Source organism: Dreissena polymorpha, chromosome 4 (genome assembly GCF_020536995.1).
Source record: "Dreissena polymorpha isolate Duluth1 chromosome 4, UMN_Dpol_1.0, whole genome shotgun sequence".
Lineage (NCBI taxonomy): Eukaryota > Metazoa > Mollusca > Bivalvia > Myida > Dreissenidae > Dreissena > Dreissena polymorpha.
The window spans coordinates 138,627,686-138,640,787 of record NC_068358.1 but is presented as its reverse complement, the minus strand read 5'-3'; the positions used below and the strand labels follow the sequence as shown (position 1 = coordinate 138,640,787).

The window sequence follows — 13,102 nt, the reverse complement described above, 5'->3', positions numbered from 1 at the left end:
AAAACAAATCGGTCTCAAACCCAAAAAATTTAAATTTTAATAATCTGTTGTGTTTTACTGTAAGATAATATAAATAAAATTATATAAATGATAAAAGAAAATAACTTTCCAGAGAAGCATTTGCTTATGACTGTTTAAAACAGTTATGACTTGGGCATGACTGCCATATAATGTTTAAAGTTTGTGGAGCTTCCTCAACATTTCTCAAGCCATTTAACCCTTTTCCACTTAAGATACCCATTTTTACGCATTTGTAGTACTTAAGAAAGTTATATATTTAATTTAAGACCTTACTTACTAGATTCAAGTTTTTAAGCCTTCATCTCCAAACCTTAGATACTTATGAGAAGAAAACAGCATAAAACCTGAACAGGCTGCAAGTTACTCGAAGGCTGTTCTGGTTTTATGCTGTTTGCACATTTTCACTTTGCTTCTGAGTGGGAAAGGGTTGAGGCAAACTTGAAGAAGTCATCATTATTACTTGACTGCTTAACCTGTGACAAATCTGTGTGGGGCTTTGGTAACATTTGTTAAAAGGCTCTAGTTACACTTTTTTTACTGAAAACCAAATATATTGCAGGAAACCAGAAGACTGGACCCTGTCCTGGGGAGGCAGTGGTCAGATCTGGGGCTGGGGTCACAACCACAGGGGTCAGCTGGGCGGGGTTGAGGGGGCAAAGGTCAAACTGCCTGTCAGTTGTGAGAGTCTGTCAGCGCTGCGCCCAATACAACTGGTGGGTGGGGAACAGACACTGTTTGCTGTCACTGGAGAAGGGAAGGTGAGTTTTTATGTGTCCAGCAGTAAGTAAATTAAGAATCAGTTTCTATGGATGTGAATTCTGTGATGTGGTTGATTTTAATGTGCACACCCATTCGAAAATCAGTTCTGGGATATTGACCTTCCATTAAAGAGTTTAGTGCAATTATTATTCAGAGCTTATTGTCTCACTTTGCTAAATACATATATCTACAAAATGCTGACTCCTTACCTAACATTTCTTTAATGACTTCTTTGACTTCTCAATTTGTATGACATGCATGTATTTTGTATACTTTTTGTGGCAGTAATCACAAATGGAGCTTTGTCCTGGGACATTGGGCTGAATGTATGTCTGTAAAGTGTTGTCTCATATCAGCCTGCACAGTCTGCATAGGCTTATCAGTAGGGTGTTCAGGCAGGACCAAAATTGTTGCGACATTTTTTCCATTCTAAAATGTATTGAAAATGAATATGAAAAAGTCATAAGGTGGCCTTGTTTTATCTAAATTCTGCTGGCCAATTTTGCTTCAATATAGATGAGGCACCTACCAAAATGTTCAGTATACATTGGCATGATTGGGCTTCAAGTGTATACATGGCCGAAAGGTGAAGGTCAAGGTCACAACAAATTTAAAAATAACATTAAAACTTTTGTGGCAACAAAAGTTAATGGAAATTTTTCTTGCGGGCAGGCATAAAAGTGAACCCTAATGTATCACAAAAATTTTGGTAGGTCCAATATCTGAATTGATGCAAAAGGGGCCTGACGGATTGAGGTTTTAGGGATGACCTTGAAAATCCCTTATTTGCTTCTGCTGGTCATAGTTCGATTAGATCTTTAGATTGGATTTCATTTAAAAAATACTTGTGAAATTCCCTTTAATTTGATATGTTACATGACTATTTTCACACAAAAAAAAATATCAGCGCGGAAAAAATTCCAAGATGGCTGCAAAATCAAAATGGCCGATCTTGATATTTGCCCTTTTTCATCCCAAAACATAATATTTGTTCAAATTTATGTTGAAAATGTTAGAAAATTGTCATTTTCATAAACTGGCATAATAATATTCCAATTTTCATCAAAATATCAATGTTTTTATGACTTTTAATAAAAATCCATGGTGGCCATTTTGGGCGTCTTTATGGCGGTCATCTTTGATTTTTTTGCCAAAAAGGCGTAAATTTTCTGAAAGCTGAAAAGCAAACAAACATTTTGATGTATGTTGTTATAAGTAAATTTTGAAAATTAAGTGGTTCCGGACTACATTTATCAAGAAATCCCTAGAATTTTCTTCATTTTGGTGCTATAATAACCTAACGTTTCAACAGAGAATTTATCTCTTAAAAAACTTGCACGTCTTATCTTAAAATCATTACTCGGACTACTTGACTGATTTTCAAATTTTTTAGACTGATGCAATTGTTAAACATTACCCTTCTTAGAAATATGAATAAAATAACAAGGAAACTGCAAACTCATTAATCCCCTGAACACCCTATAATCAGGGAAGACACTTTCCACTTTTTTGTTATTTTTAACTTTTAATTTACAAGGAGTCTCTTTTAAGCAATTATCCATGTGTAAACTGCATTAAGCATGTGTAGACTGCATTAAGCCCTGTTTTCCCAGAATGACACTTAATGGTTTACCTATCTTGGATCCAGGTGTACGCCACAGGCTACGGTGCAGGTGGCAGGCTGGGAGTAGGCGGTACAGAGTCCATAACGTCTCCTACCCTACTTGAGTCCATACAGCATGTGTTCATCAAGAAGATTGCGGTGAACTCTGGGGGCAAGCACTGCCTCGCCCTGTCTGCGGAAGGGGAGGTGTACTCCTGGGGGGAGGGGGAGGACGGCAAACTGGGACACGGCAACAGGAGGTGAGTGCACCCAACCCTGCATAGATAAATCCCTCTTAATCAGAAAGTTTTCATTATCCCCGCCGAAAAAAATTTCGGAGGGGATATAGTAAGTGGTCTTGTCCGTCTGTCCATCCGTCTGTCCGTCCGGCTGAAACTTTGTCCGGAGCATAACTCCAACAGGGTTCATACAGACCTTGAAAAGTGCTTGAATTTCAATGTTCTCCTTAAAAAGTGCTTATAAAGGCTGTTGAGTGCTTAAAAAGTGCTTATTTGCATATAAAAACTTCAAAATGCTTAAAAAGTGCTTATTTTGGGCTTCAAAAGTGCTTGAAAAACTCACTAAGGGTAAAAATATATAATTTCATATCTTTTCCATGAGTCCGAAGTCGTAGTGGTTTTTTTTTTTCGATTTATGACGCTTCCGATCTGTTCATACTGGCAGGTACTGGATTGGTATGGGTCGGTACAGGTTTTAGAACGTAAGGGAGGCAACTACTACTAATCATCCGCCAATTGGTCTTCTTCAGTTGTTTTTTTATGCATTATGCCATTACGGTGCTGACGAGTTGAAATATGCCAATGAATAAGTGCATTTTTAAGAAAGGGTGGCTTTTGAAATACCCTTTAGTGTTTTTCCCAGGAGGGCAAAGGGGCATGGCGCATTACTTTCAAAAAGGGCATTTTAGCGCGCAGTTTAGGCAAAAAATGTTCCCTGAATACCTGAATTACGGGGAAACATGTAATCGCATCAGAAGCAGTTGTGGAAAAAATAACATATAAACAATCACATTTAATGGTAATAGATGTATTTAACTTACTATGATTTATATTAATATATTTACCTTGCAATGTACATTTAAGTTCCATGCTGTTTCAATAAACTGTACAGCACGACTAACATAATAAAGCAATATATGCATATAAATCTGAGTATACACAGATCCACTTACATATAAATGAAACCATGTTTGTCTTATCCCATTTTCTAACAATAATCTTGACAGATGTTTAAAATAACATTGCGAGTAAATTGATGGCTAACAATATGCAAATACTCGTTTCCGTGACATACATGATCCACGAGTAGATTACAAATAAATAAATAATGTTGTTGCTATCTAAAACATTTTTATGCATCGTTGATTATCACAGACATTTAATTAATTCCTTCTTAATGAATAATCTCCATCGTTAATTCGATCGTTTACGACGTTATTTGCCATTTTTGCCGAGTCACAATTTAACTCTGTAAAGTCCGCCATGTTGATAAAATGTCAAATGATGTAAGCGACAGGTGCGCATTGCAACGTTAAATCGTATACGCGATTCGCATTTTGTTAAATTAGTATACATCTCAGTAATTATTTCAATAATTAGATCTAATTATCTTAAAGACGAAAACGATAAAGAATAAATTTGTTTGTGATTTTAAATGTAATTATGCATAAATATATATGTTTTGATATAACTGAATAATACATGCAATGCACAATTGCCACGAGAATAACATCGAGTTTTTCATCAAAGGTTCATCACATTGCCGACCAAAAAGTGCGCTTGGTATAACATAGCCTCCGGCATTATAGATTGATACTGACACGGGGTTATTCACGCATGACTAATTCACAGCTTTGGAGCAGTCAGTAAGACCTACCTGTAAATTGAGCACTGTAATAGATTAAATCTGCTCAATTAATATAGTCGATTAGACATTGACGTCTCTCGAGTAAATCAAGCACAGTCGGAGCGTCACAGACAATCAAGGACGCTGATTTTGCGGACCAAGTTAGGTCATTAGGCAATAAAGAAATAAGGGCGCGTGGCGAAATTTGCCTTTGAAAAGAAGGGCGCGTGGCGAAATTTGTCTTTGAAAAGGGCAGAGTGGCAATCCGGGAGGGCGGCGTGGCTTTTCGCCACGCGAAAATGGCCTGGGAAAAACACTACCCTTGGGTTGTTGACAACGCCCATTCTAAAGTCAAAGCATCTTGTAAAGTATGCAGAACCGATATAGATATCGCTAGTATGGGGGAATCCGTGTTGAAAAGCCACCAGAAGAGTGAACATTTAGAATACACATTCAATACAAATAACAGGTTTTGTTTTGGTATGTGTAATGCCTTTGGTCAATTACAATATCATAATGAAATATCTTGCTTTTGATTAAACAGTTGTTACTGTAGCTGGTTAGTGCAGACTGTTGTAAGTCACATAGAATGTTACGCAAAAAGAGACCAATTTAGCGAAAATGTTGTCAGTATTGGACACAGAATAATATACAGTTTTCAGTACGTCGGACTAAAAAAGTGCTTGAATTTGGATTTTTTCCCTTGAAAAGTGCTTAAAAAGTGTTGAATTTCATGAGAGAAAATCTCTATGAACCCTGTCCAAATGTATTCAATGGATTTACTTTAAACTTAGAATATAAACAGATGGCAACTAGGAGAAGTGTAGTGACCAAGAACCATAACTCTATCTACCTTAGTTTTTGAATTATCTCCCCTTTTATTAGCCGGATTTTTTTCGAAAAAATCTCGGCTTATAGATTGATGTTGTCGGGCGGGCGGGGGGGGCGGGCGGGCGGGGTGGCGGCGTGCTCGAAAATGTTAAAGTTCTTATTTCATGGTATAACTTTGGTATGCTTGGACCTAGAGTCTTCAAACTTGACATGAAGGTTGGCCAGGATTAACAGATGACCACTGGTCATTTCAAGGTCATTCATTTGAAGGTCAAGGTCACTGTGACCTTCAATATAAAAAATGTTAAAGTTGTTATAACTTTGGTATGCTTGGACCTAGAGTCTTGAAACTTGACATGAAGGTTGGCCATAACTAGTTAGTAACCACTGGTCATTTCAAGGTCATTCATTTGAAGGTCAAGGTCACTGTGACCTTGAATGTAAAAATGTTAAAGTTCTTATTTCATGGTATAACTTTGGTATGCTTGGACCTAGAGTCTTCAAACTTGACATGAAGGTTGGCCAGGATTAACAGATGACCACTGGTCATTTCAAGGTCATTCATTTGAAGGTGAAGGTCACTGTGACCTTCAATATAAAAATGTTAAAGTTGTTATAACTTTGGTATGCTTGGACCTAGAGTCTTGAAACTTGACATGAAGGTTGGCCAGAACTAGTAAGTAACCACTGGACATTTCAAGGTCATTCATTTGAAGGTCAAGGTCACTGTGACCTTGAATGTAAAAATGTTAAAGTTGTTATAACTTTGGTATGCTTGGACCTAGAGTCTTGAAACTTGACATGAAGGTTGGCCAGAACTAGTAAGTAACCACTGGACATTTCAAGGTCATTCATTTGAAGGTCAAGGTCACTGTGACCTTGAATGTAAAAATGTTAAAGTTCTTATTTCATGTTATAACTTTGGTATGCTTGTACCTAGAGTCTTCAAACTTGAAATAAAGATTGGCCAGTACTAGAAGATGACCACTGGTCATTTCAATGTCATTCATTTGAAGGTCAAGGTCACTGTGACCTTAAATGTTAAAATGTTAAAATTGTTATAACTTTGGTATGCTTGGACATAGAGTCTTCAAACTTGACATGAAGGTTTGCAAGCACACTTAGATGACCACTGGTCATTTCAAGGTCATTCATTCTAAGGTCAAGGTCACTGTGACCTTGAATGTAAAAATGTTAAAGTTCTTATAACTTTGGTAGGTAAAAATGTTAAATGTCAATTCAAGTTCATATTTGTGACCTTAAATGTTATTGTTGTTCATGTATATGCATGCATTCAAAACATAACACAAGGTTTGCTCATGCCTTGAAAAGTACTTACATTTCATTTTGATCTTTGAACAATATTTCAGTTATTTAAGTATTGCATTCACAAAAACACGAAAGGTACTTTCCTGTCATTTAAATCAAAAATCCGGCTTCAATGCGGTCATCTCCGACCGCGGAACTCTTGTATAATTTTAAAGTAAATTTTTGTCCGGAGCATAACTCTAAATCTACTGAAGGGATTTACTTGAAACTTGAAATATAAACAGATGGCAACTAGGAGGAGTGCAGTGATCAAGAACCACAACTCTATCTACCTTAGTTATTGAATTATCTCCCCTTTTATATAATTTTTAAGTAAATTTTCTCCGGAGCATAACTCTTAATCTACTAAAGAGATTTACTTGAAACTTCAAATATAAACAGATGGCAACTAGGAAAAGTGCAGTGACCAAGAACCCAAACTTTATCTACCTTAGTATTTGAATTATCTCCCCTTTTATATAATTTTAAAGCAAATTTTTGACCAGAGCATAACTCTTAATCTACAGAAGGGATTTACTTGAAACTTGAAATATAAACAGATGGCAAGTAGCAAAAGTGCAGTGACTAAGAACCGTAACTCTATCTACCTTAGGTTTTGAATTATCTCCCCTTTTATATAACTTTAAAGTAAATTTTGTCCGGAGCATAACTCTAAATCTACTAAAGAGATTTACTTGAAATATAAACATATGGCAACTAGGAGAATTACAGTGACCAAGAACCATAACTCTATCTACCTTAGGTTTTAATGTCATAAATACTGACCTGTTATCGTATGCTTATACTTTCCAAGGGGAAATAACTCATCCGGAATTTTAACTGGGAATCCGCCACCTCAATACCGTAATACAGGCCAGGTTAAACATAGTGCAATGCAACCTAGCCAAAAATCGGTAACCAACCCTCAATATTCTTTCCGGATCAACCAGGTGTATACGTGTCTTTTACGGCTCTGAATTAAAATATTGTTTTTCACTTGGTTGATTGGGGTTTTGAATAGATAAATTGTGTTATTTATCTTTTTATTTCTCATTCGGATTAATTTGTGTGGATTTAATGGATTTTGTTTCATTTGTAAAAGGTAAGCCATGCTTGTTTTTATCGAACAATGGTTTATTTCTACCATGCTGGGTGTTTTCAGGCGCGAACGACCACGTGCAAAACGTGCTCTTCTAATACATTGCTAGAACGTGCAAAGCATGTTCTTCTAATGTGTTACGAGATCGTGCAAAGCGTGTTCTTCTATTGACAGATTGTTTATCATTTGCCATTGTGTGCAATAATGATTTTAACGTTCCGTATGACAATCTAATTGATCGTCATTTTATTTTTCATCTGTTTTGAATTAAACTTTTGTTTAATTTATGATCTACGGCAGTATTATTATAATTTTCATTATGGTCAAATAATGATTTTATGTGCCGTATGATAATCTGGTCTGTGACCAGTTTATGGTTGAATATGCTTTGCTCTTGTTTTTCATATATTCGACTACATGATGGTCGCAGAAACAAGAGTGGATAAATACCCGGTGACTTCGCAGATCATGGATGATAGTTGCAGTATCAGTCACCGGGTATCGGGCACGATCGCGACCGTACTATGCTAAGTCTCTTAGACAGTCGGTCAACATCAGACCATATGGCGACACCCGTCAGCCGGTCTTTGCCCGATGGCATTGGTCAAGGACATCGACCAATGCCGGACCATTTGGCATCCGCCATACGGTCATTATCCGGTGACAACACTGGTCATGATATGACCGGTACGTCACCGGGGACGTTGATCACGGACCATTGATCGACGTCTGACCGGCCGGTCCGGTCACCGGTCATGTCACCGGTCCGGTCCGGTCATTGATCACCGGTCCGGTCACCGGTCATGTCACCGGTCCGGTCCGGTCACCGGTCCGGTCCGGTCACCGGTCATGTCACCGGTCCGGTCACCGGTCCGGTCCGGTCCGGTCACCGGTCCGGTCATTGATCACCGGTCCGGTCACCGGTCCGGTCCGGTCACCGGTCATGTCACCGGTCCGGTCACCGGTCATGTCACCGGTCCGGTCACCGGTCATGTCACCGGTCCGGTCACCGGTCCGGTCCGGTCACCGGTCCGGTCATTGATCACCGGTCCGGTCCGGTCACCGGTCCGGTCACCGGTCATGTCACCGGTCCGGTCACCGTACATGTCACCGGTCCGGTCCGGTCACCGGTCATGTCACCGGTCCGGTCATGTCACCGGTCCGGTCATGTCAACGGTCCGGTCCGGTCACCGGTCCGGTCATTGATCACCGCTCCGGTCACCGGTCAACAGTCATCAGTTAGGCCTGCCACCGATAACACCAGTCACCGGTCAAGAAGAAGAACTCGGTCTTCTTCATTGAATTATTCTCCTATTCTTCGTTGAATACATCGTCTTCATCAAGGATTAGACATCGGACACGCTCTTCTTCGTCGAGCAGTTCTCATCGTCGCGGCTCTCGTAAGCAATCACGTCGTCACTCACGGAGACGTTATTCTAGAAGATCTCGGCCTCATCGCAGCCGATCCACATCTCGGCCGATCCAGATCTCGACATCGCAGGAAACGAGGACGCCGTCAACCTTCACGTAGACATCAGCGGACTGCATTGAGCACCACTGGATAGTTATCGAACATACCTCTCCTTCATTGAGCAGTTCTCGGCGTTGATACGCTCGTAAGCGATCATGTCAATGCTCACGGAGACAATATTGTAGAAGACAATATTTCCAGCGTAGCCGAACAATATTTCGGCATCGAAGTTATATGGATGTCGCCACTTCTCACGTAGGCGTTAATGAACCTACTGGTCATATCGACGTTCTCCATTTTATTCCTTTAGGAATATCATGTCTCCATTCCACGTGTGATGGTTCTTCTTATGGCATCCACACATGTTGCAGTCACCGAGCCGTAGTTGTATACGAACACTAGTTCGTTTAACATTCAGGCTTCGGGATAAGCTGTTCTTTTCTCCACTACGACTACAAGGACACTTATGCCTATTAATACTGATAATCTACCGTTGTTTTCCGGTTAACATTATCAGATGACTTCGTGGATGGTCATTCTTCTGCACCAGATATTTCCATTCTGACGCAGTTATATTATACCGGTCCCGATCACCGGACATCGGTCACCATTCATCGGTCATATCACCGATCACTGATCACCGGTCAGAATAAGTGATGTCTCATCGCCATCGGATTGGATTTTTTTGGCATGATCTTCTTTTCCGAGCAGTGCTTGACATTGATAACAGACCATATGGATTCCACCATTTTTCGGTCTTTAACTGGTAACGTCACCGGTCATATTATGACTGGTCCGTTCACCGGGCTACAGTTACCGGTCATTGACCTGTCCGGTTCGGTCACCACTTACCAATTACCGGTATTCCACTGTGTTTTCATCGGTCAATTTTTAGTATCACGGGTATCGTCTACATTACATAGTTGTATACCCCTGGCTATGATTGTATTGAATACTTTATTTTATGGATTCAACAATCTACATGACTTTTTGTGTTTTTCAATACTGATGTTCCACTGGCGACGGTTACCAAATCATGCTATATCTGTTATTTGTACTTCTATCTCAACCGGCTACATGCAGACTACTGGTCTTGCAGATAGATCGGCTGAAGTGGGCTCGGAGACTAGCATTGAGGTCGAACATTACTATTTGACCTCTATTAATTTATGTTCGAGACCCGAAGGATGAATTGTTTTAACCGCCTTTACCTGTCGGCTACAGACTTTGCAGTCAGTGTCACGGAACAGTTGGGACACATTAATGACGCTAGCAGGATTAGCAAGACGACATTTGTATCGACTTCTGCTTTTCTATTGCTCCTACGGCAGTGCATATTTTCAAGCTACTGGAATCAACAAGAGTTCTGATACATAGGATTGCCTATCAGATTGACGGCTACAGTCTTGTAGATGGCTTAGGACCTATTGAACTCAGATCTTAGATCCTAGGATCTGGAGGGACCTCATCTTAAAGTTATTCTTCTATTACACTTCTGGCCATAACAGGCCGTCTTCCTATAACTGGTCGTATTCCTTTCGGAATTCGTCCAGGTTAGAAGTCTTGAAGTAAATGGATTAATCAAGTCAGAATTTAAGACTTCCATGCATTCTACCGGCAAGCGTGGACCCGCTTAAGGTTATCCCTAGGGTTTTCACCTTTTTCTGCCATCACACCTCCGATTCCGGAGGTACCACTATCAATCATATTTCCGTACTTCGCAAATCGATGACTTCGCGACCTGTATTATCCAGGATTTTAAAGGCGCCTGTTATTGGTTCAAGAAGAGGCTATATTCTGTAGATAGGTCATAAACTTATAAGTGTTAAACACTGTCCTATTCTACCAATTTTCAAGTGTGTTTGGAGTGGGAAAGTTCGGCTTGCCGTGGTTTCTTTGCCCACCCATCCTTGACAAATGGTTCCGGTCACCGGTTTGTATTTACCGGTCCGGTCACCGGTCCTTCTGCTGAGACGTCTTTTCTTACGTCCGTTTCAGCTTTATTTTTAAGATAATTGTATTAATCTCGGGATTATTTAATGACACAGATTTCCATCCTTTTGTCATTATTTACCACTATTCAGTGGTGTCTATACTAGAAGATTATCTTGGCAAGAATATAGTTTATTCTACCACAACCTTCCTTACATCTTATACAGATGTGAGCAGATAAGGTTATGGACGATCACATAGAACAACGTATCTTGATTTTCTCAATTATGTGGTATCCTAACGAATATCACCTGCACATCTACATCTTGAAAAGCGAAAATTCTTTATAGCTGTTTTTCATTTACAACACATTTTCACGATTCCTTTGTGATGGTTTCAACTATCACACATCGGTCGTGGTTTACTTACAGACACGGAGGTGATCATATTATCACTCCTTGTAACTGGAAATCAGGAACTTATTCGTTCTTTGCAAGAACAACAAATTTTCTCTATCGTCTTTCTCATACCAGTTCGTCTCGCCCTGTTGGACCTTTTGTCCTGCAGTTCTTTCTTTCGAATTATTTTTTTCCGTTGGGTTCAATAATGTAATTGCGCATGCGCGGCAGTGAAGTTGCAGACGAGTTGCATGGTGTACATAGTATATCAAAGAATGTTGTTTATCATCAAACGCTAGTTATTAGCGTTATGCGATCGTATATCGCAGTGTATACCGGTATGCTGAACAACGTCAACAATGCAGTTCACAGAAATCGATCCAGCAGGGTGTGCGATTGTTATACATTCGTCCATTGACATAAACTGGAATATCTTGCCTTCTTGGTGAGTTTTTGCAATAACTGAGTTTTTGCCATAATTTCATGAAATATACTTAATGAACCATGGGATTATGGTTCTACGACCTTTTAAGTCTCCTGTACAATTATTTTCAGGAAACTTCTTCACAGGTCAAATATCATATCTCACTGAGACATATTTTTACTGATCCAAACATGTGCCACTTCATGTCTGGCCATTAATAACTTTTAGTTATCTCTACAGAAGAACGTTTTTCTGTTAGAGTTTCAATCCTTGTTACTTGTGCAAGGATAATTCCATCAGAACTGTATAAAGGTTCTATGGAAATTCATTTTTTACTGGGTAATTGAGAGCATAGTTATTACCTTAATCACTCTGCTAGATACATAGAGGTTTTTCTCATCTTTTTCTTGATGATAAGAAATTTGTTCTTTTCTTCATCAAAGGATAGAGATTATGCTTTCGTATACCTTGTTTTGTGTAAGTCATCGCAACTCTGTGCTGTCTTACCTATTTTGGAACTGATCCAAACTATGGAACGTCAACACTATGTTTTTCGTTCCTTTACCTTCTTAAGCGGTTTTGACTTGTGTAACATGTTGGGATGCTTAATGAGCTCCTTATGAACCTTTTTCATCAGGCTTATTAACAGTTCCAATATAATTTTAAGACGGTTTTCCTTCTTATTATGGCTTTTACGATACAGAGAAGTGAAATTCATGCTTTTTCTGTTGAATACGACCAATTCCAGTTGGATCTATTGTCGTTTTCACTTTGTTGTGTCAGCCAGGATTCCTTGCTTAATATCAAGTCCTCTATATGGCTTCTACCTTCAAGTTTCCAAGTTTTCTTAAACTGGTAGTCATGAAGATGAGGATAAACTTCTTTGGGCAATCAGGGCTTTGAAGTTCTATCTCAGCAGTGTTAGTCAGAAGTCCATTCGAGGTTCTCAAAGACACTCTTCATTTCCCCAAAAAAGGGGGGGGGGAGATGTGTCTGCGGCTTCTATTTCTCGGGGTTAGACCTCGACTAAGGAAAGTTAATCTTATCCTATCTAAGGATTCATTCCTTTTTAGGATCTGACCGCATGAATTAAGAGCTCTGTCTGTTTTGTGGGCATATATTAATCACACCCCACTTTTTGACGTGCTCTAAGCTGTTTACTGGAGGAATCCGACCACCTTGTCATCTTTTTATCTTCGTTTTCTGAAGTGCCAACAATACAATTTGTATACGTTTGGGCTTGTTGTGGTTTCACTAACGGTAGTGTCTTCTTTACGACATAGACATATTACTCTGTCCGAGAAGTCATAATTTACCGGTATACCGTTTTAACGAAGATTACTTGATATCATTAGCTGATAACCCTGTTTATGGGTTCTACTGTGTTGGG

At 39.4% G+C, this 13,102-nt stretch overlaps 1 protein-coding gene across 1 annotated transcript in view; it reads left to right on the top strand.

The window, feature by feature from the left end:
* The window catches only part of LOC127876902 (E3 ubiquitin-protein ligase HERC2-like), a 140,151-nt gene that overhangs the window by 110,329 nt on the left and 16,720 nt on the right, over positions 1 to 13,102 (top strand). Inside the window, exons 51-52 of the mRNA XM_052422408.1 lie at positions 581 to 779; positions 2,429 to 2,643. Of these exons, the coding sequence (XP_052278368.1) occupies positions 581 to 779; positions 2,429 to 2,643 (414 nt within the window). The remainder of the gene's footprint in view (positions 1 to 580; positions 780 to 2,428; positions 2,644 to 13,102) is intronic.